Raw genomic sequence first — 23531 nt, 5'->3', positions numbered from 1 at the left:
CTGATCAACTCGACAATAACTCTTGGCCTAGATTTCGTTAGAGAGTGCTATTCTCTAGAGAGTTTTAGGCTTCTAGCTCATGACGTGGTGACTGGTGGGTCAAGTTTTTGCCACCATTTTAGTTATAGAAATATTTGCTCACCATTTTTTTTATTATTATTATTAAAGTAGCTCGTCGCATATGGGTATTTTTTTAATCCAAATTTACATACGGACTAATCAAAATAACTTTTGTTTGGTTTGCTGGGTGTGAATGTTGATAATTTATAATTAGTGAATTTATTAAATAAAAAATATGAGTTGTCAATTATATACTCTTAATTATTTCATTAATTATAGGTTATCAAAACAAAATTGTAGTAAAACTTTTTTATTCTAGACAAAAATAATAATAATAATAAATTAATTAATTAATTAATTGAGGAGAAAGTAATAACTCGCCATAAAGATTGGTTACTTTTGTAGTAGTATCTTCTATGCAAGAAAGTTGAAGAGAAATAGAGAGAGAGAGAGAGAGAGAGAGAGAGAGAGACACACATCAAATTAAGGTTGTCTCTATTACGGACCCATTTTATGGCTAAAGTCCCTCCTTTTTAGCTTGAGAAATGGGAAAGCCATTCATGATAGATTTGGTTGTAAAAGGACAATTTCAATTTTGAAGGGGCACCTATTGTACGTATTCAAACTAGTTTATTGATTATTGTGGAATAAGATTCTCTACATTTTAATAGCTATCTTTTTTTTCTTTTTCTAATCAAATACGGAAAAAGATTATAGGACTGGGATCAATAGCTATCTTAAAATATCTTGAATCTTATTGAATAAATAATTATTTTATTTAGAGAGATTTGTTGCTTGACTATAAAAATGTTAATGGTATCTTGAAGAAAAGTTTATGATGATGTTGCATTGACAAGAGTGTAAACCTCCTCTTAAAATAGCTAAATATAATAGAAAAAAGATGACCAACTTTCTCCATCCAAAAGAAAGAAAAGAGAAATTTATCACTTGCCGGTACAAGGCTGCTAACCTGAAAGTCAAGAGAACTCTAAAAAGTCAACATTTCTTTTATTTTAAAATGGAGAAATGCTACTTAAACTTTTTTAAGTGTCGATCTCTTTGACATTCTGTCTTTTTTTTTTTTAAATGCAACGTAGACAATTCTGTCGTTTTTTTATTTTATTGTTATTATTATTATTATTATTTTTTTAAAAAAAAAGAGAGAATATAGATGTAAATGTGTTACATAAATAAAATTACTAAGAAATAAATACTTAAAAATACTGAGTAGCATTTCTCTTTTAAATATCCTCGTGATCAAATCCTCTTCCTAGTATTCAAAACAAATTTAAACTCAGAAAGCCACGTTTTCATAGACTTTTTCAGGAACCCTTTTTCTTTTGCTGAAAAGTCATTTTGGTCATATGTGAAAGGAACTAAGGAAGAAATTTCATGGAAATTGATTTGGAAAAGAGAGATGACAAGACAATGTGAAGTAGAAATGCACAACGGATATATCCTCAAGGCCCAAGCCCTTAGCCCATATTTGCATTGGTCCATATTGTTAGATTGCTTGCTTGTCAGTTGGTCCAAATACTAGAAGGGGCCAGGGGAGGAGCCCATTGGGTTTTGTTCTGAATCTTTTTGGTTAGCAATTTTCCATTGCATTATGCATTAGAATAAGTATAAAGTGAAAATTATACTTTACCCCTTAAAGTTTGGGGTTATTTTTAATTCGACCTCTAATGTTTTAATTTTTGCAATCTACCCTCCAAACTTGCCAAAGTTTTGTAATCCGGCCATTCCGTCAGTCAAAACGGCAGGAAAATGAACTTTGATGAAGAAGATGGGGTTGGGGGCATTTTGGGGAAGAAATCAGAATAAGTGATCACGTGTGAGTCATACAATCACTGTTCCGTCAGTCAAAGCCGCTTTGACTGATGGAATGGTCGAATCACAAAACTTTGGCAAGTTTAAGGGGGTGAATTGCAAAAATTAAAATATTTGAGGTCGAATTGAAAATGACCCCAAGCTTCAAGGGGTCAAGTGTAATTTTTCCAAGTATAAAATAATCTAAACATAAAAATTGGTTTCCTTGCACCTCAGCACCAATTAAATATTTGTAAGATCTTATTCTAAAAGTTTCAAGAAATTGATTAAACTTTCTGACACATCAAATTTGATGGAAAAACTTCACTTACACCCACTGAAATAAATAAATGATTCTGCAATCATAATTTCGAAATTTAAAAGTTTGCAATGTCGATATCCCATGTGAGCCTCTTCGTCAAGGATTCGTGGCATCCAAACACAACAATAAAAACTTCGGTTTGAAGGCATAGAAATGGAATTTTGATCGTAATAGATATTAGATAGGGATATTTTGTGGTAGTCTAGTCAAGTCTCTGGTTATTGTTGTGGATATCAAAATCATGGTGATTCCAAATCTAGCAACGTCAACAGAGTTTGTGCGTGATATTGTGGCGGGTAAAACAGCATTAAAATTCAAAGAAAGTTCTCCATACAAGCATCATCGCCTAAATGGACAATAAAACTGAGTAAGAGAAATTTTTTTCAATTCAACCTATTAAACTACTGTTGTCTATAAAATATATAAGTTTTATATGCATTTTTATAAGATTAAAAAGGAATATAACATATGTTCTTATAACACATAATTTGTATATATTTTTTAAAAATACATGAGAAAATTGCATTCTTTAAGAACATATATTAATTTAAAATATTGAATTAAAAAAGTATCTTCCAAGGGGAGAAGAATTTTGTCCGTCATAAAACTGTTACATTGAGAAAAAAACATCATAGCTTCCTGTTTGAGAAAAGTAGTTTGCACAAAATATTCCATGGTGCCGAGAAATCTCTGAAGATAAAAAGCAATAATGTCCTTTGAATGCTGCAATTTCCATGGTGTGCTCTGACTTTTTAAACAGTGGAGTCAATGGCCACTCAAAGGTTTCCAGCAAGCTAAGATTTCAAGCAAATATGGGGAAGGGATAAATATTTTAATTTCTATATATATATTTTCCACAAGACATAAATTTTCTCCAACCTATTTCAATAGGTAACAAGTGTCATTTTTTACATTTTTTAAAAATATTTTTAAGATTAATTTATTGTCATTCTACTAACGTAGGAACCTAAACATTAATTTTTTAGAAACCCAAAAATGTTGAATGACACTCGTCACTTATTAAAATAAATTGGAAGAAATTTTCTCCAAACTGATTAGGAGAAAATTTGTGTCGTTTCCCACAACGTCGTCTCTCTATGAAAGGCATGATGGATTTTTTTAGTCGGGAGATGAGATACATCCAAAGGCTGCTCAAAATAATTCACGTAGAAAAAAGCAAAAGAAATAAGATATTGATGTGTGTGTTTTGTCTTAGGGGATAATCGCTCACCAAATGGTATTAAAATAAGAGGAATTTTATTTAATTAGTAGATTCTTGTATAACTGTCATATAACTGGATGATGTGGCAGTAAAAATCAGCTTTTAAATCAGTAATTATATATATTTTATAAATGTTGATCAAAAGTCTAATTTTTATTCTCACATTATTTAGTTGTATGACAATTATACAAAAGTCTACTAAATAGCAAGAATGTTAAAACAATGACATCAAAAGTGAAAAAATTCATGAAGTAATGCTTACCAATTTTGGGGAATAGAAAATAAAAAGAAGCCTACCAATTTTGGTAGATCTCTTAAAGTTAATATGCTGTAATTGTTAAAAAATAAAAAATTAATAAAAAAATTAATTCAACAATTAAATTTTACCATTTCAATTAAATACTTTATATATTGGACCTTATAGGACTCAAGAAATACCAACCTATGAAGAAGACCCATACCCCAAATCAAGCCTAACTGGTTTGCCACTAGGTGACCCATTTAGGTAACAATCCAAAGACCTACAATATCCTCTATTCTACACTTTATTATTATTGATCACCTCACCAAAAGAGCTCTCTTTCTTTATTGATTTGGGCATCGGAGTCCTTTCAGCCCTCCAAGGTCGATGTGCATCTAACTTCTTCTACCTCTTTTGCATTGAGTGTTCATTCCAATAGACCTCATTTGCTAGACTTGTTGGAGAGAGATTAAAAAAAAAAAATGATTAATTAAATAATTAGAACTCATTTTCTCTTCTTCTTCTTAATTTAAGCTATTGGAACTATTAATTAGTGAATGAACAGAAATAAACAAGCCTTATGCAGCAAAGAAAAGTAAAATCTTATCCACCAATTTAAGAGGTCGCTTTCTATTCCTCGACCGATCACCGCGTGTTTTGCGGTTGTCATTGAGCCACCGGCACCGACTCAAGCAGCAGCCGAAGACTGTCGAGGTCTAGGTCTAGGTCTCCTAATACGACAAATATCATTTGTTATTATTGAACCCTACAATGCACATCCACGTCCATGTACAACACCAGCTAGCAACCATATATATCTCAATTGGATGCATTAAATTGGTTTTTTTTTTCCTAGCAGACAAATCAGTTTGATAAAAATTGCAAGCAAAGAAAATTAAGCCATAATTACAAAGGACATAAATTCCCTACATTTGTTGTAAGAACTTTTTTAATTTAGTTTTTAAAAGTGTAATATATGTATAACTTTTAAAGATTGGGTTAAAAAAATTCTTACGATTCAGTATGCAAGAAATTTATATTAAATACAAATTATGTTGGGATTGCATTTAAGATTTTACAAAGTTTTATAATAGCAGTTCATTTATTTTACATGGGATTAATATATTTTCATGACTATTCTTAATTTTTTTTTTTTTAAGCAAAAAATCACAAATCAGAGAAGGCTTGTTAGGGTAAGACACGCCAGCAAACAAGTAGGTATAGGTGGAAGACTCATTCTCAAACATCTGGTGAAAGAGGAGTTTGTTGGAGCTGGGATGAGACGACATCGTGAAAGATGCGGAGGCTATAACTTGCATTAGAATACTTGATTAAACGATTAAGTTCGCCTATTTTAAACATAAGCTCAGTGCGAGGGTGGGAGAGATCAAGAGTGGAAGGAGAGAGATGAGAAGAGAGTGATATGTTGAACATTTGTCGTCTCATTTTATAAACAATGCCGACCTTTTAACCAACCTCTTTACTTATTCATCTGGTTCCTCTGGTTTTAAGGTTGTTGTTTATTTTATTTTATTTATTTATTTTTAATATTAAAAAAGAAAGATATTTTGTTCAAGAAAACTGGTAGCTAGCTAGTTTTTCCACGATTTAATTAGGATATAGGATAATGCTTTTCTCATATTCTCCCTAGTACATGCATACATAGCATGATGTGATAGAATAGTGGTATGTATGACTATCTACATGCATGTATGGCCTCACAAGGGACATGAAGATGATTCGGAGGTAGGGACAAGGGGAGAAAGTTCCACACAAGATAACAAGCACTTACATGTGCATTGGTTAATGATGCGACTAGGTGTGTAATTTCCATGGAATGCTTAGCCCGTGTCAAATGTGGCGTCTATCTCTTTCTCTATAAAAAGGGCAGCTAGCTTGGTATTCTTAAAAGCATTTGCATTTGCTTATTTTCTTCTATATTTGTTGTTCCAATGCCTCAATCCAATTGTGCTGCCAAAACCCCTCCTATTATGATTTCCATCATGCTAATGCTTGTGCTGCTCATGGCCACCCTAGGCCAAACAGGTCTCTCTCTCTTGTCTTATATTTAAACCTTGTTTATTTAATTCATGTAATCATATATTGATAGAGAAAATAAATTTTATATATATATGTAAAACCAATATTGACTTATTGTTTAATCTAATGCAGGTGCCCAAATTGGTGTTTGTTATGGAAGGGTCGGAAACAACCTACCACAGCCATCTGAGGTTGTAGCACTCTACAAACAAAACAACATCCGAAGAATGAGAATCTATTCTCCAGAACAAGATACTCTCCAAGCCCTTCGAGGCTCCAATATTGAGCTCATTCTAGGCCTTCCAAATGATAACCTTCAAAATATTGCTTCAAGCCAAGCCAATGCCAATACTTGGGTCCAAAACAATGTGAAAAACTTTGGTAATGTCAAATTCAAATACATTGCTGTCGGAAATGAAGTGAAGCCTTCAGATGGAGTTGCAAAATTTCTTTTCCCCGCCATGCAAAACATTCAAAACGCAATTTCTGCGGCTGGCCTTGCGAACCAAATCAAAGTTTCCACCGCCATCGACACTGGAGTCCTTGGAGAATCCTTCCCTCCATCAAAAGGCTCATTCAAGTCCGATCACCGACCGCTTCTCGATCCGATCATCCGCTTCTTAGGGAACAATCGATCTCCATTACTCGTTAACTTGTACACGTACTTTAGTTACATTGGCAACACCAGAGACATTCGTCTTGACTATGCTCTTTTCACAGCTCCTTCAACAGTAGTGAATGATCCCCCGCTCAATTATCGTAATCTTTTTGACGCCATTTTAGATGCTGTTTATGCAGCGTTGGAGAAGGCCGGAGGGGGGTCTTTGGAGATCGTTATATCGGAGTCTGGTTGGCCTTCAGCTGGTGGGACAGGGACATCTCTTGACAATGAAAGAACTTACATTACGAATTTGGTTCAGCATGTGAAGGGGGGGACTCCAAAGAAGCCTGGAAAGCCTATAGAAACTTATGTGTTTGCCTTGTTTGACGAAAACCAGAAAAATCCTGACTATGAGAAAAATTTTGGGCTCTTTCTTCCAAATAAACAGCCCAAATTCCAAGTGAATTTCAGCTAAGAATATCACTTCTACTACATCCTAGAATAAGTGCATGCACTGTGGTGCACATTAGGTCAAAATAAATAAGAGCTACTTGTAATCCCGTAGACCGAAAATTATGGTTATTTCAATAATATCACATATTCTATGGCAAATACCTTTACTTTATTGTGTTCCATGCCATAATTGAAATTTCCTTCATTTTTTTCTAAGAAAATAAATTTAATTTAATTTCCTTTTAATCCAAGGTTTTGTTACGTTAAATTGTCTAAAGCAAATATCATTCCATTTAGTATTTTTTTTAAGTACATTAAACAAAGACAAACAACGAAACAAACAAACAAAGAAACTAACAAAACAAAGCAAGGGGAGGTGGGTCCTTCCCTTGGAAACTAGGAACCTTAATAGGGAGGGAAAATGGGAATGCGACCAAAAAAAGATGTGGACATAATGGGTGCAAAAATTTTTATTTTTCTTGACTTTCCTAACTTCTCAAGAGAAAGATAATAGGATAGAGTCGAAGATATCAAATATAATGGAGGAAAACCACCGATCCTGAGAGACGCTGTGTTGTTGAAGAGTCAAAATAATAACATGTGAGTCGCCTTCAATGACGAACATTCCAAGATTGAGAGAATGGACACTGCCAGAAAAGCTGTCAAAGCTTTATCAGAATTTGGTAGACAAGAGGAACTAACTTGTCAGTATTTCATATACCATATTAAAGCAATATTTGTGCATCCAATGCAACTGTTCAATTAAGGAACCAATGAACTAAGGACTTACCATTATTCTGAGTGCTTTATAATCTACCCACTTGCAGACGGAGTGGGCCATTGCCATCTCCTATTTTGTAATTTTTTTATTATTAAATATGCTTTTAAGATTACATCTGATACAAACAATTTTTAGCTTGGCATCAGGCCTAAAGGAAAGCAGTGCAACAAATTTTTGTTCGGCTTAGACCCATAAAAAACAGTCCATAATTTTTAAGAATGCATTGAGCCTCTCAAACCTAAATAAAATATGGGTATTCATTTCATTTTTGCTGTCTGTTTGGATCCAAAACCATATATATGCCAATGAATCCCCTTCTATGGTTAGGTTTCACAAAGTATTTTTTTTGTTGATCATTGCAAACGGTGGTGTTATAGTAGATCTCTCTCCAAATTCAACTCTGCAACTGGTCGAGAAACCAATCCCAGCTATATATATGATCTGATGACAAATTCTTCCACTCCAATTCACTGCATTAACTTTTTGTGTGTATATCAAGCCTTTGAGTATATGATTCTTACTCCAATTCTCCTTTTTTTTTTCGTTAGCATTGAAAGCTTTTGAGAATTGAATTTTTCAATTTTAGAAACCGAAGATCACCTACGTACAAGACAAGGTTTCATAGGTAGAAATAAAACTATATGCCAATGAGTTTTTCAACATCTAAAACACTATTGCTGCCTTTATTTTCATCCCTTCCCCTTTGGGTGAGTCTCTTGGAAAATAGATGTGTGTCAGATTTAGGTTTATTCACCAAAGTGTTTGTTTTTTCATAGTCGATTCAAAATTATAATAGGACAAAATAACAAATAAGAGCAAGTTCATACATATTAGGTTGTTCATCGCACCTAACAAAAAAAAAAAAAAAAAGACTCTTCCATGTTTCAAGTTGTAAATGCTTCATTCACTTCCACGAATAATCGGAATGTTTAATTAATAATTAGTTAAAAAAAGACAAAACAAAATATAAAAAGAGATGAAGAGAGTCCGATAAAGAATCCCCAAGGACTATAATCTGACTCTTGTCTCGAGCAGTAAAAGAAACAACTCCGAAGATCTCCTTGCAAGGTTTGGGGCAATAGAGAGTCAGGAACTCCTCAACTGACATTTCATGTCCGGGGTTGACGTGATGCCACAACATGTAGCTTGCAAGCAGGAAACGCCATCCATTAGGGGCAATTTAATATGGAGACCCCCGGGTAATAGAGCAGATCGCGAGCGATCTTCGACAGAGGAAAATGTAAGCTTGATCAATTTAGCATAGTTAGATCATGGTAATTCATTATCTTGCCGCGTTCGGTCTAACGTGAAAGCAAACTTAGTGTTGAAACTTGCACCAGAATCATAGTAGAATCATTCACAGTTCGGATGATCCCGTCTAGGATTTTGGAACACAATCTTGGAAACATGGTATCTAACATCTCGTCGTGCAATGAAATCTTATTCTCATTTTGTTGTTTTTTTATGAACATTTCTAATATACCGGCAAAGTCCACTATAGTTCTAATACTTATGATCTCATTTTGAGTGCAGATGAAAAACCATTCATCCAACAAAAACTGTAAACAATGATAATAATAAGTAAAACTCTTTAAGAAGCTCAACAAGTTTAAAGTTCGTGAATCATGTAATTTGCAGAACATATGTGATAAGAACGAATTAATTTGTAGCCAATTGTTCGGAATAGTTTAAACCACCAAAGCTAAATCCTAATAATTTTCAATAAGTAAATAGTGCTTCGATTAGAGAATTATAAATACAGAATAGATACAAAAATTTAACCCAGAGATTACTGAAAAAAAAAAATTAAACAAACAAAGTTACAAAAGTAACATATATCAGCAATAGAAGGCAAAAAGGGAGCAGAAAGCAAATCGAGCTTTAACCGAAGCTATGGACATAAAAGATACAAGTTTACTACACAATCTAACTGTTAGTTCTTGTGTTGGCTTAATTCAGTTTCAAAATGCAGATGTTACTGTTCATGGCTCAAACACTGATATAGAATGCTCAGAATCCAATCTCTACCGTTCATAATGTAGATTCATGTGTTATGAACGTCCCTGCAAAATTTCAGCTCAATCGGACCACAAACGCCCATCGATCGGAGCTGTTGATGAAGACTGGACAGGCAGGGTCCGGACCGCAATTCCCCGGGTCTGGACCTCATTTCCAGAAACTAAAATCTTGCTCCGCGAAGCCGTGTCCGGACCGCCCATTAACATGTCCGGACACCCCGTAAGTTTTAGGCCCAAAAACATGATTTTAAGTGGGTTAGGTCTAGGGTTTTGTCGGGGGTATATATACATCATTATAGAAGAGAGAAACACGAATTTTCACCCCCAGAGAGTTCGTCGGAGGCTGTGCTAAGAGAGATCAAATGTGGTGAGCGTTAAAGTGAATCTCTTAGAGGTTTAATTATTCCTTTGATAAATCTACGGTTGAGAAGTCTATCGGAAGGGTCCGATAAAGGAGAATCACGTTGAATAAGTCTATTGGGTGATTGAATTGTTTATTGCTTCATAATATTAATTACGCATAAATTGTGATAAACAAGTTTTTGGAGTCGGTTAAGCGTTTTTCACTAACAAATGTTATATATACCTAGGAGATTAGTTTATCATATACATATGAACAAATGTTTCTATCATTTAAGAAAAAAAAAAAAAAAAGCGTAAGCCAAAATTATATCTTCAGGGCAAATGAATATATGTAAGTTTAACACCTCAAACAAAATCAAACACACAAGCAACAATACTAATTAGAAAAACAACCTATCATCTCTTCCAAACTCAATCTTTCGGGTTCACATACTCCTCGCTTAAACATGCTAATTAATTAAGCAGTAAAATGCACATTTTCTTAATTAAATAATGTTACGAGGTAAGTAGTGTAAGTCCCTATTGTCATGTGGTAAGCTCTGATATCAAGATAAGAATATGAAATGAGATTAGTTCAATAAAGTTCTATTCAAAATATATTAAATTGCAGTATATTAATTAAAGACAACTATACAAATGTAAAGACCAGATTTACAAATTCAAAAGTGTTGATAAGATTTGATATAACACTATCTTCAATTGCCCTCATCTTCAATAACAACCTTATCTCTATGAGTTTGAACTCTAGTATAACACTTTCGAATATCTGTCAACCGTGGCTTTATCCTTAGCTATTGATATGGATCTCATAGATATTACAGAATTTATTCTACTAACATAAGGCTGTGGTGAAGAAATATCCGTCAGAGATTCAGCATGAAATTTTAGATTCTGTCCATGAAGGTCCGGGGCAAAACTATTTGTCGCCATTCTTGGCGTCCGAGTTTAGGAAAGTTTTAGCAAGGAGTTGGATCGAAAGTGAGGATGAGCAAAGGGCTGTGGATTGGGGTTATTTATAGAGAAAGCTTTTTCTTTCCTTTTTTTTTTTTTTTGGATATATATATATATATATATGAGTATTTTGTGAGTGTTTAATATTTAAAATTGTTTAAATTTTTACTAAAAAAAAAGTTATCTCATGGTTTTTGGCAAAAATTTTCAGAAGATCGTTTTTTATTTTTTATTTTTTTAAAAAAATATTTTGCTTTAACGTAAAGATGAAAACGAGTTTGACATACTTTTTTTAGGACAAATTTTATTTTAAAATTGAATTGGAATAATTTTTTTCAATTTAATCTCCCATATCACGTATGGGAAGAGAGAGACGCCGTTGTCACTTTAATGGTTTTCACCTCCTAGTAAAATCAAAATCCTGTTCTTTTACCGGATAAATAGTCATATCCTTTTACAGCAGAGTGCGAGAATCAAATCTATCCTTTTAATTTACTTATTATCTAGCCGTTAAACTATTGATTCGTGGCAGATCAAATCGTTGGCGGAGAGAGATTTGGCATCCAGCATGTGTACAAGGACTGTGTTTGGCAAAGGATCAGATCAGACCGAACCAGACCAAAAACATTTAATATATATATAAAATAATTACAAAATAAAATTATAAAAATTAAGAGGTGATTGATCCATTGAAAGTGGTCAAACCATCCCATTAGCGGTGAGGGTGGTTTCGGCCGCCAGTCTGGGGTGGCCTAAGCCATGGCCCTTGGCAGGTCCACCCCCAAAATTATATATATATATTTGTTAAATACTAAATACCTCATGGGGTTTGTTAACTTTATTTTTACTCTTTTAGGGTTTCATTTTTATCGCAGGACTCTCCTGGAGTTTTGATAAAGGACCAAGTTAGTCCATCTATTAGAACTGACACGTGTACTAATCAGATGTTGACACATGGCACATATTTAATTTTTTTAAATTAAAAAAAATATGTATTTAAAAAAAAAAAAATTGGGGTGGGGTGGGGGGGTGGTGGCCAGCCCATCTAGCCGGATGGGGGTGGCATGTGGGTGGCCTTGGGCACCCCCAATTTTTTTCCTTTACTTTTTAAAAAAAAATACATTTTTTTTATTTTAAAAAAAAAATTAAATAGGTGCCCCGTGTCAACATCTGAGCGGTCCACGTGTCAGGCCTAACGGTCAACTAACGGATAAACTAACTTGGTCCTTTATTAAAACTTTAGGGAGGTCCTATGATAAAAATGAAATCCCAGGAGATAAAAATAAAGTTACCAAACCCCATGAGGATATTTGGTATTTAACCCAAAAAAAAAATTATTTTGCCCCAAGGGCCCTGATGTGGCTTGGGCCACCCCATGACCCTTTGGGTGACCAAAATGATATATTCACATATTGGATTTAGGGGTGACTGGTCATTCGGGTGCTAAAATGAGGTGATTCGAACACCCCTTATTGCTAACATAAGGTGGCCAGCTACCTCTAAAATTTTTTATTAGTTTGTTTATTATTTTTTTTTATCTGACATTTATTTTTTTAAATAGTTTGACAACTTTTCAATATGTGGCTGTAAAATTTCTAGAAGAAAATTTCAGCTAAAAACAAAATATTCTAGGCTCCATTATGAACCGAAGAAATCCTATTCCATTTATTTATTAATACCCTCACCCTGAAAACACAGCCATCCTTGTGTTCGGGCATATGCAGAACTTAATTTGAATGCGATAAAAGAGTTGGCTACAGATTTTTGTAGAGAAATAAAGAATAAAGATAACTTTATCGATAGATTTAATCTTAGAGTTACATGTAGTTTTGATACTTGTAATTTATTAGTAAGTGCCTCAAATGGTACAAAATGCTGAACCTGTTCCAAATGCCATATACTGATGCCAAATGAAAAAAAAAAATTGAATGACATTGCAAATAACTGGTAACAAAGCTTTTAGTGTCACATATACTGAAAAAATAATATAACAATGGTAACTAAAATAATTTTGGTTTTTAAAAAATAAATTTCTATCTAAAATTGAGAGGACATTAGGAGAGAACCTAAACCACTCTCGTTTTAAAAATTCTGACAATGTTTAGCAAAAATTTGAATAAGAAAAAAGAAAAGTATAGAAGGTTGGAAGAAATTTTCAAAACCCATAAAAGTGTAGGAATATTTTTTTTAAGTATATTTTTTAAGTTTTCATTAAAAACCCAAAAAGTCCCTTGACCATCTCATTTTTGGCCAAGAGTCACTCCGATTTTTTTCTTCATTTTTTTTAAGAATAATTTTAATGCCCAAAACGACAACGTTTTGGGCTAGGGTGTTTTTTTTCAACAAAAAAAAAAAATCATTTTTTAACGAAAAGTACTGTAGCTAGAACAGTATCATTCCAGTTACAGTGCCGTTCCACACTGTTGACAAACAGGGCCCAGGGTACTCCAGTTCCAATTCTGGTTTTGACTAAAAATTAAAAAATCGGACCAAATTGACACCGCTAAAAATTCAAGAAAAATTGTGCTTCTTAAAAAAAAGGCAACTTAGGTCTGTTTGCTAAACGTTTTTATGCGGAAGATTCGCGCTCAACACTGTTGAGTGATAGACATGTCACTCACTCGGCCTTCAACGTAGCACAAAATCTCATAGTCTTCCCATTTCAACAAAAAAAAAAATGGAAATAATAGTTTGTTTTTTTGTTTTTTTAAAATTTCATGTTGCATTAGGAACGAGAGTAAGGGATGAACGGTTTCTGCTTCATCTTTTCTTATATATTGAGAATGTGAAATAAAGGTGTCAGCAGAAAGGATGATGAACTGACAACATTGTACTCTCTTATTTCAAAGTCGAAGCAAAATATAGAGTAAAGTTTGCATTTCCCTCGAATTACGAAAATTGATAATGTTCTCTAAACCTTCAACGGCGAGAGTCCCACGTTTCTTCGATCCTGAAGCAGGCTTCATTCCCAAGGTCATCCCCGGGAAATTACACTACATTACAAATCTTTACTTCTCTGCAATTGTATATTCCCGTCAGGCAAAAAATAGTCAATCTCCTTTACTTTTACGATTCCTCACTGTTTTCCATCTTTTCCTCTTCCCCAAGCCTGGCTTCTGCAGCATATCCATTTTCAGAGATTTGCGGCCTTGTCCTCCCTCTCTCTCTCTCTAACTCTCATTAGCATAAAGGATAAGAGTAATGGTAGAGGTTACGCGGCGTGCGTGAACAGTAACAGGTTCGTTGCCACAAGAAAAGGGGTTTGGGAAGAAAAGTCTCGTGGGGGAGAACTAGAACCGGCGGGAGCTGATAGACGGGTTCGTTGGCGGCGGTGACGGTGGGGAGACGCACGGTGGGAGGGAGGAGTCACGCCGGCGCCGGTGGGGGAGAACCAATGTGCCGGTTGGGGGGAGAAAATGGGTTTGGAAAGAAAATGGGGGGAAATGAAATATGGGTATCGCGGGATTGGTTTTGAAGCTTGGTTTTGAATTTTTTTTTTTTTTTTTTTTTTTAAATAGTGGTTACGACGTGGCACATGCCACGTCAGCGGCGTGCGTTACTGTTCACGCACGCCGCGTAACCTCTATCATTACTCAAAGGGTAAAACGCATAAAAGTGTTAGAGTAATGATGGAAAGCACGCCTGGCGTGCATCAACAGTGATGCACGCCAGGCACAAAATTTTTTTTTTTTATTATTTTTTTATTATTTTATTATTTTTTTTTAAAAAAAAAAAAAAAAAAAAAAAAATTTTTGCACTGGCGTGCGTGGGCGTGCCACGCACGCCGCGTGCTTTGCATCATTACTCAAAGTGTTATTCAACTGACTTTGCATTTTTCTTTTTTTACACTTTTACCCTTATAATTTCTAAGGAAAGAGACTCACTGTAGGTCTTCACTCTTCAATCATATTTTACCATAGAAATAAATAGAACTAGCAGCTCATATTGAAAAATGTCCAGTGGTTGGACGCAGCATGTTGGGTGTCAAGGGACACCCACATTGTAGTTTATGCCAATTGCTCTTTCTCTTCCAATGCTACAAGCAATCCTTTGCAGGTCTTCACTCTTCAAACATATTTTACCATAAAAATGAATAAAACTAGCAGTTCATATTGAATAATGTCCAGTGGTTGGACGCAGCATGTTGAGTGTCAAGGGACACCCACATTGCAGTTTATGCCAATTACTCTTTCTCTTCCAATGCTACAAGCAATCCTTTGATAATGCTTCAGCTAATAAGCCTGAAAAACACAGGATCTATTTTACATCACTGCATATCTTGTGATCTGTTACACTACTTTCGTTTAATAGTGAATTGCATTGAATATCATAAGACCTATTACTCTTGTTTTTTATAAAGCTTGTACTAGCTGGAAACAAAGGAATCCATAGTTTCATGTTAAGTTTCAAGAGGCATTATTTCAACCTCCGAAACAGTCCAAATCCAAAAATGCAACCTTTTAAACTGAAAAGATGCACTAATGGATATAACTGAATGCCAAACTCTGCACTGTTGTGGGCTACCACGGCACTATTGCTGGGTTTTTCAACGACAGAAAAATCTGGTTAATGAGTGGGTCACATGTAATTAAAAGACTGCGAGAAAAATCTTGTAATGGAATTAAAAAAGACAAGCCATTGGCTACTACGATAAGAATGTAATTGTTCATAAATCAGTTTTCCACGTCACCAGCATTTACCATGGTTATCCACTGTCCTTAAGAACCTAAAATGGGAAACAAAAAACATACATTTACGATATACTATTTACTGAATGGTGAATAGGTGAAAAGACCAATAAAATATAACAAGTCGGAATGATGGAGGAGGTAAAATAAAATACGCGCGTAAAAAAAAACTGTGCATTGTCATATTCATATCAATACACAAACCAACTGATGTTGCTTTTTGAGTAAGTTCCTTTTGAAAATAAAATAATATTTTCTTTGACTCTGCACTTTTCAGTTAGCAAACCACAGCAGAGTGAGATGACTTATATTGTACGAGCTTAAATTTGTATTTTATTATACTTTATTTATTTATTATGGTATTGTATAACAAGTTTTTTTTTTCCTCTTACAATGAGGATTAGAACATAAAATTGTATAAAACTCTCCATTCAAAAGTTTAAATTCCAACCATCAATATTCTCACCATTTAAAAACCCGAATATTCAAATTATAAGATTAACTTCGATTAAGAATTGAGCTTATAGTAGTACAACATGCCAGAAGGAAAAATCATGCATGGAGAAAATTATATATTAAAAAGAAGAAATTACGTAAAAGTTAAAAAACGGGTAAGTAAAGAAAATGATGATCAAAAATAAAAATACAGTAAAAACGAGGAAAGAAGGAATGGAAAGAGAATAAGGAAAATAGCTCCAAACACAACAAAACTTCTGGCCCAAAACTTGTAGGTCAAGACAAAAATTTTTACTGAAGGAATCCTTCCTTTTACAGCACGCACTGCTTCAATCTAAATAAAGACACTCCTAAATTCTAAATTCTAACCGATATAATAAAGTAACCAGAGTTCCTGACCAGCAGTAAAGGTTTTGCCTCAAAAAAAGGACAAAGTTTTGGAAGAGTTACTGTGATTTACTTCAGAAAAATTGACTTTGTTTCAGATTTTTGTTCAGCAGAACAGCAGAGATAATGACAATGAATTATTGGAAAATGCTAAACATTTCAATTTTTTTTAAAAAAATTATTTTCTAAATGATGCTAAGCATTATGATTTTGACTTTAAAAATAAAATTTAACCATATTTTAAAAAAAAATTATAATTTACTCTTTAAAATTAATAGTGTTTTTCAGTTTGAAGATCAAAATTTTAATTTTTACAATTCATCCCATAAAGTTTTAATTTTTTTCAATTCAACTAATATTATCTCAAAATTTGTATAATACCCTTAATTTTTATTTTTTATTTTTATTAAGAAAATAAATTTAGAAGTGTAAAAAAGGCCAGATGGCCAAACGCCACACTGATTTTTTTTTTTATATAAAAATAAAAAAAATAAAAAATTACGGATAATATAGAAAGTTTTAGATATAATTGGTTAAATTGTAAAAATTTAAAACTTTAAGAAATAAATTGTAAAAATTAAAACTTTAATATTTAAATTAAAGAATACTATCAACTTTAAAAGATAAAATTTAATTTAATTTTTTTAAAATAAATAAAATTAAAAAAAATAAAAATAAAATAAAGCAACTCTCAAACTTAGCTTTTGCCTAAACGAGCCCCGTGGCATGTTTTACATTCAAAGCTGGCCCTGATAGTAATTGACTGCCATTATTACCGTCCTGACTACCATTATTATCGTCATTTTTCTGCTCCCTTCTCTCTTCAATTATGCTTCTTACACGAGTGCTGCATTTACCCAACGGATCTACATTTGATTTCACCAACAAACACTTATACGCCAAATCTCTCTCATTATATGGATTTTTAATTTTTAGATTTTATTAATAAAAATAATATTTTAATTAAACAAAATGGTGCATTTTAAATGGCCTTTACGATTGTTAAAAAGTTTTGATGATAAAACTTTAGTCATTTAATTGGCTCAAAAAGTAAATTTTTGAAAAAAAAAAAAAAAAAAAACTCAATAACTTTCAAATTTTGAAAAGTTAACTTAAGAATTTATTATACACTTTCCTAAAAAAAAAAAAAAAAAAAAAGAGATAAATATAATTTTTTGCTGCAAGAAGAAAAGAGATGCTAACATACAGTTTCTTTTAACTGAAACACTAAAGAAACATTGTTGCTTTGTTAAAGAGAATTACTCATCTACCGCTGCAAATATAGGACTAAAATTAAAAAGAGCTCTTAGGTACATTTTTTAGACTCTTAATAGTTTTTTTAATTTTTTTATTAAACACGTAATTTTTTTTTTTTTTTTTCAAACGAGCTTTTTAAGTGTTACAAATATTTTTAAATATTTTAAACACAATTTCAAATAAACTCTAAGAGCAAATCTGCACTAAAAAAAAATTCACATTTAAAAGCCAACATATGAAGCCAAAACCGCTCAACGCCTTCTCTCTTTCTCACCTCAATATGAAATTCAAGAAAAATTGTGCTTCTTAAATAAAGGGCAACTTTGGTCCTGTTTGCTAAACGTTTTTATGCGGATGATTTGCGCTCAACACTGTTGAGCGATAGACATGTCACTCACTCGGCCTCCAACGTAGCACAAAATCACTACCTGTATTTTTCTTTTCCTAGCCCTCCCATTCCAAAAATAAAAAAGGGAATAATAGTTTTTTTTTTTTTAATTTCATGTAGCATTGAGAAAGAGAGTAAGGGTTGAACGGTTTCTGCTTCATCTTTTCTTAAATATTGAGAATGTGAAATAAACTTGCCAGCTGAAAGGATGATGAACTGACAACATTCTACTCTCTTATTTCAAAGTCTAAGCAAAAATAGAAAGAGTAAAATTCAAATTGATATTGTTTTCTAAACCTTCAATGGCGAGGGTCTCACGTTTCTTCGGTCCTGAACCAGCTTTCATTCCCAAGGTCATCCCCGGGAAATTATACTACATTACAAATCTTTACTTCTCTGCAATCGTATATTACCGTCAGGAAAAAAGTAGTCATCTCCTTTAGTTTTAGGATTCCTCACAGTTTTCCATCTTTTCCTCTTCTTCCCCAAGTCAGGATTCTGCAGTATATCCATTTTCAGAAATTTGCTGCCTTATCCTCCCTCTCTCTCTCTCTCTCTCTCTCTCACACACATTAGCATAGAGGATAAAACGCATAAAAGAGTCGTTTAACTGATTTTGCATTTTTCTTTTTTTACACTTTTACCCTTATAATTTCTAAGGAAAGAGACTCACTGTAGGTCTTCACTTTTCAGTCATGTTTTACCAGAGAAATAAATAGAACTCAGCTCATATTGAATAATGTCCAGTGGTTGGACGCGCCTTGACACCCACATTGTAGTTTGTGCCAATTGCTCTTTCTCTTCCAATGCTACAAGCAATCCTTTGATAATGCTTCAGCTAATAAAGCCTGAAAATCACTGGATCTATTTTGCCTTGCTGCATATCTTGTGAGCTGTTACACTAATTTCGTTTGTTAGTGAATTGCATTGAATATCATATAATCTATTACTCTTGTTTTTTTTTCTAAGCGTGTATTAGCTGGATTCAAAGGATTCCTTAGTTTCATGTTATGTTTCAAGAGGCATTATTTCATACTCCGAAACACAAGTCCAAATCCACAAATGCAACCTTCTAAAATGAAAAGATGTACTAATGGATATAACTGAATGCCAAACTCTCCCCACAAAACTCTTCGATTAACTAGAATATTTGGCAAAGAACGCTGCACTGTTGTGGGCTTCCACGGCACTATTGCTAGGTTTTTCAACGATTGAAAAATCTGGTTGATAAGTGGGCCATGTAATTAAATGAGAGCGAAAAAAAACTTGTAATGAAATTAGAAGAGACAAAAGCCATTGGCTTGTATGATAAGAATGTAATTGTTCAAAAATCACTTTTTCCACGCCACCAGCACTTACTATAGCTATCCACTCTGTCCTTAAAACTTCAAAAGGGAGATAAGCAACATACATTTACGATAAACTATTTACTGAATGGTTAATTGGTGAAAAAACCTACTTTCGGAAAAAAGTAGAAAATGACCAATAAAATAAAACATGAAAGAGGTAAAATAAAATACACGTGACGGAGAAAGTACGGTCATTCAAGTGTAAAATAATGTGCATTATCATATTCAAATCAATACACAAACAAATAGATGTTGCTTTTGAGTACGTTCGTGTTCAAAATAAAATACGAACGTACTCAAACCGCAGCAGAGTGAAACGAATTATATTGTAGGTGCTTAGATTTGTATTTTATTTTATTTATTTATTTATTTTGGCATTGTATAACTGGTTTTTTTTTTTGTCTTTTACAATGAGGATTTGAGCTTATTTCCATTCAAATGTTTAAATACTAACCATCAATATTCTAACCATTTAATAACCCAAATATTCAAATTATAAGAAAACTTAGATTAGGAATTGAGCTTAGACTACTAGAACATGCCACAAGGAAAAATCATGCATGGGGAAAAAAATTATATGTTAAAAAGAACAAATTACGTAAACCTTAAAAAAGGATAAATCAAGAAAATGATGATCAAAAATAAAAAATAGTAAAAATGAGGAAAGAAGGAATGGAAAGAGAAAAAAAGGAAAATAGCTCAAAACACAACAGAACTTCTCGACTGCAATCGCCAAAAAGTACACAACCACCTTTGTCAATCATAAACTAATTTGGCTGGGTTTGAAATCGAACAACCATTTACGACAGGAGAAAACCCATCTAAATCGGAAGGAAAATGAAAAATACTAGGTAAGGAACTAGCCTGCCTGCATCCATCGTCTAATGTCCATTAACAACGATTGAAAAGAAACCATTTAAATTCAGCAGCATTCAATACCAGCCAATATAGCGCAAAACCAAGCCAACAAATGGACGGTTGAAGAATAGCAAATTATGCCTTTTTCTGCTTCTTGGTGCTGCCAAAGAAAATAAGGGAAAATAAGAAATTCTAACATTTTCCATCTAAAATGAAGGCTTTAGATGCAAAAAATTTAATCCATTTTCTTTGATTTACAATGTTGAGATACAACAAACAAACAGAGAACTAAAACTAACTCACTTACCTATTATCATCTATTAACTCATCAAATAACTAATTCACTACCTTGAGTAACAATCGCTTCAATAGTTAAATTTCTATCATCTTTATAAAAAATCTGAAGCCCAACAATATTATAAAACACTTTTACAAAAAAAAACATTAAGTATATCATAATTTTTACAAAGTTGTTCAAAGAAAATTGTTCAAGAGTAGTGGAGGAACATCCGTCAAAGACTGACATTGAAATTGTATATCGAGTCCTAGAGAAAGATCCGATAGAATAACAATATTAGCGAAAATGTTTGTCGCCATAATTAGCAGTCGGGGTTGGCCTGAGCGATCGACTAAAGACGGAGGAAACGGGTGGATGGTATAAGACTTATAAGAGGACGAGGAGCGGGAAGGTGGGTTTCGTAGCTGTGCTTCTTACTATGTAACACCATTTGAGATTTGGGAAGAGTGTTGGATCGAAGGAGGCCGAAAGGGGTTGTGGTTTATATAGCTGCTATTTAGGTTTAAAGAATATGTCATATCATGGTGAATATTATTTTTGAAAAAATAAAACAAAAACTAAATATGTAAAGTTTTAATGGACGTTTTGGTTTTTTTAAAACTTAATAAAACAAAATATTGTAAAAATTCAAGTTTTTTTTTAAAAAAATTTATAAAAAACATCTATTTTATTTTTTTTATTTTCTTTAAAAAAAAAAAAAAGGATATTTTGAGAAAATACATTCATTTTCGTTAGTTTTTAAGCCAATTACGAAAATATAATCTTTCCTGAAGCAAGCCTTCTTTCGGCAGTAAACAGCTTTAGCTACTGTCACGGGTCATAGGAGACAACGTTGCAAAGGAAAGATACAGGAATGCTTTTGGTGTTGCAGAAAATAAATCAGTGAAGAAGAAAGAAGAAGGAGCAGACGGATAAGGGGAAGGCGTCAGGCGTGGGACTCAATGAGAATCTCTCTTGATCTTCTCTGACGTTGAAAATCTTTTGTTTTTCCAATCTTTTGTCTCTTCCTTATCTTGGATTTTCTTTACTTCCAACTACTTTCTTCAGCTACTCTTTCACCATCATTCCTTATACTTTCATTAATTTCTTCTTAAACTTTATCATAAGGGTGGTGTTTCGAAAACACTATAATTATAATTCTTTTTTTAATTCTTTAGTTCCAAATCTTTATGTTTTTGAGAAAATATATATAATAAGTCTTTAACTCAACCTTTAAAATTAAAAATTTCATAAATCAATCGAAATGATAATATACTCTCTATCGTTAAAATATACTGTTTCTCCTCCTTAAAGTATTAATTTTTTTAAATTAATTTTAAAATTTTTATTTGAAATTTAAAAAGAAAGATTACTGGTGGCCGAACTACCACCAATAAGCAAACCATAACATGAGGCCGAACCATCAAATTTTTTGATTTTCTATTTTTTTTAAAATATTTTAATGAAGTAAAACGGTAAATTTTGATCTAAATTAACTGCTGTTTATTGCCATTCTAATTGACAAAAAGAAAAAAAAAAGTCAAAAAAGAAAATTTAGTATCATTGTTTTATTTTTGTTTTTCCACTCCTTTTTTTTTTTCTAAAGAAAAAGACAAATTAAGGCGGTCTTGCGTTTTTTTCGTTGATTGCAGATCTGAACTACCTTTGAAGTTCAAACTTTTGAGAGAGCAGCAGCAGCAGCAAGTAGGGGTGTAAACGAGCCGAGCTTGAACGAGCTTCCCTTGTTCAAGCTTGGCTCGTTTAAATTTTACTCGAGCTCGAGCTCGAGTCGAGCTCAAGGGCGAGCCAAAAAAATCGAGCTCGAGCTAATAATAAGTCGAGCCGCGAGCTGGCTCTTATATTTAATGTTTTTGTTTTAAATAAATTTTTTAACTTCAAGTACTCTTAAACGGCTTAAGAAGTTAGTTTGCATATGAGTATTTGCTTAGCCTGGCTAGTCGAGTATGGAGCCTGAGTTAATACAGTAAGGCATTTGGTTTCAAAGAGAGAGGATATGCATCCTTTTATAGATAAGCAAACTTGGAGATTGATGTTTTGTTAACAATGTGGGACAAGTTAACAGGTTGCATTCAGACTACATTGGGACAACGCCCCCTACAAAAAAAATATTTTTTTAACGTCTCTCTCTCAATCCCCCTCACCAGTCACAACGGATCTTTCACCTGAACTCTCATTTCCCACTATCTCACTCTCACTCACCAGACATGTAGTGATAGTGTTTAGGTCTGTTTGATTCATCAATAGTTTATGCCTTTCACAATCTCTCTCAATAGTTTCTGCTTGATTCTTCTTCCTTTCGTTTGGATCTGCTTTAATTGAATCGAGATCTTTTTAATGATTGCTCTCTCTCTCTTTCATCACGAAGGGTCTAGAATTTTTCATTCTCTAACGCTTAAATATAAATGCAATTTTAAGGTTTTAATAATTATGAGATTTATAATTAATTATCTATTACTTAGTGTGTGTGTATATATATATATATACACACACATTCGAGCTTATACGAACTGTTCACGAGCTTAGCCGAGTCGAGCCGAGCTTGCTTCGTTTAATATTCGAGCCAGGATTTGTGTTCATGAAGTGCTTCATTTAATATTCGAGTCGAGCACGAGCCAAGCTTATGTGAGCCGAGCCCGAGCTTGCTCGCGAGACGATTCGTTCACTTAACAGCCCTAGCAGCCAGTAACCATTTAAATGAGGTGTCATTTTAAGAGTCAATTTTAAAAATTACTCTTAAAATAATTATAAATAATAAAAAAACAAAAACAGCTATAAAGGAAAAGATAAGGCTTGAAAGACGTCTGCCTTGGAAACATTTAAATTTTTTAAAGCAATGAAAATGAAAAGACAAGACACCATTGTCCTTGTGTGTGTTGCTCTGTCCAATGTTACAGTAATGCTTTCGGCGTTGCAGAAAACAAATCTTGTAAAAAGAAAGCCGGATCGAGCAGCTGGAAAAGTAGAAGGCACGGGACTCAATAAACGATAC

At 33.3% G+C, this 23531-nt stretch overlaps 1 protein-coding gene across 1 annotated transcript; it reads left to right on the top strand.

The window, feature by feature from the left end:
• The first annotated feature begins 5543 nt into the window (after positions 1–5543).
• On the top strand, positions 5544–6920 carry LOC132191248 (glucan endo-1,3-beta-glucosidase, basic isoform). The gene is made up of 2 exons (XM_059606188.1): positions 5544–5700; positions 5827–6920. The coding sequence occupies exons 1-2, from the start codon at positions 5607–5609 to the stop codon at positions 6768–6770; spliced, it is 1038 nt and encodes a 345-aa protein (XP_059462171.1). The 5' UTR covers positions 5544–5606; the 3' UTR covers positions 6771–6920.
• The last annotated feature ends 16611 nt before the right edge of the window (positions 6921–23531 follow it).

This window comes from Corylus avellana, chromosome 10 (genome assembly GCF_965113065.1).
Source record: "Corylus avellana chromosome 10, dhCorAvel1.hap1.2, whole genome shotgun sequence".
Classification (NCBI taxonomy): Eukaryota; Viridiplantae; Streptophyta; class Magnoliopsida; order Fagales; family Betulaceae; genus Corylus; species Corylus avellana.
This window is presented reverse-complemented; position numbering and strand designations above follow the sequence as displayed.

Excerpts from the sequence above, each read along its gene's own strand:
- LOC132191248 (XM_059606188.1), top strand. The coding sequence starts at position 5,607 with ATGCCTCAATCCAATTGTGCTGCCAAAACCCCTCCTATTATGATTTCC. Across the intron at positions 5,701-5,826 it reads GGCCACCCTAGGCCAAACAG|GTGCCCAAATTGGTGTTTGT; the intron begins GTCTCTCTCTCT and ends AATCTAATGCAG.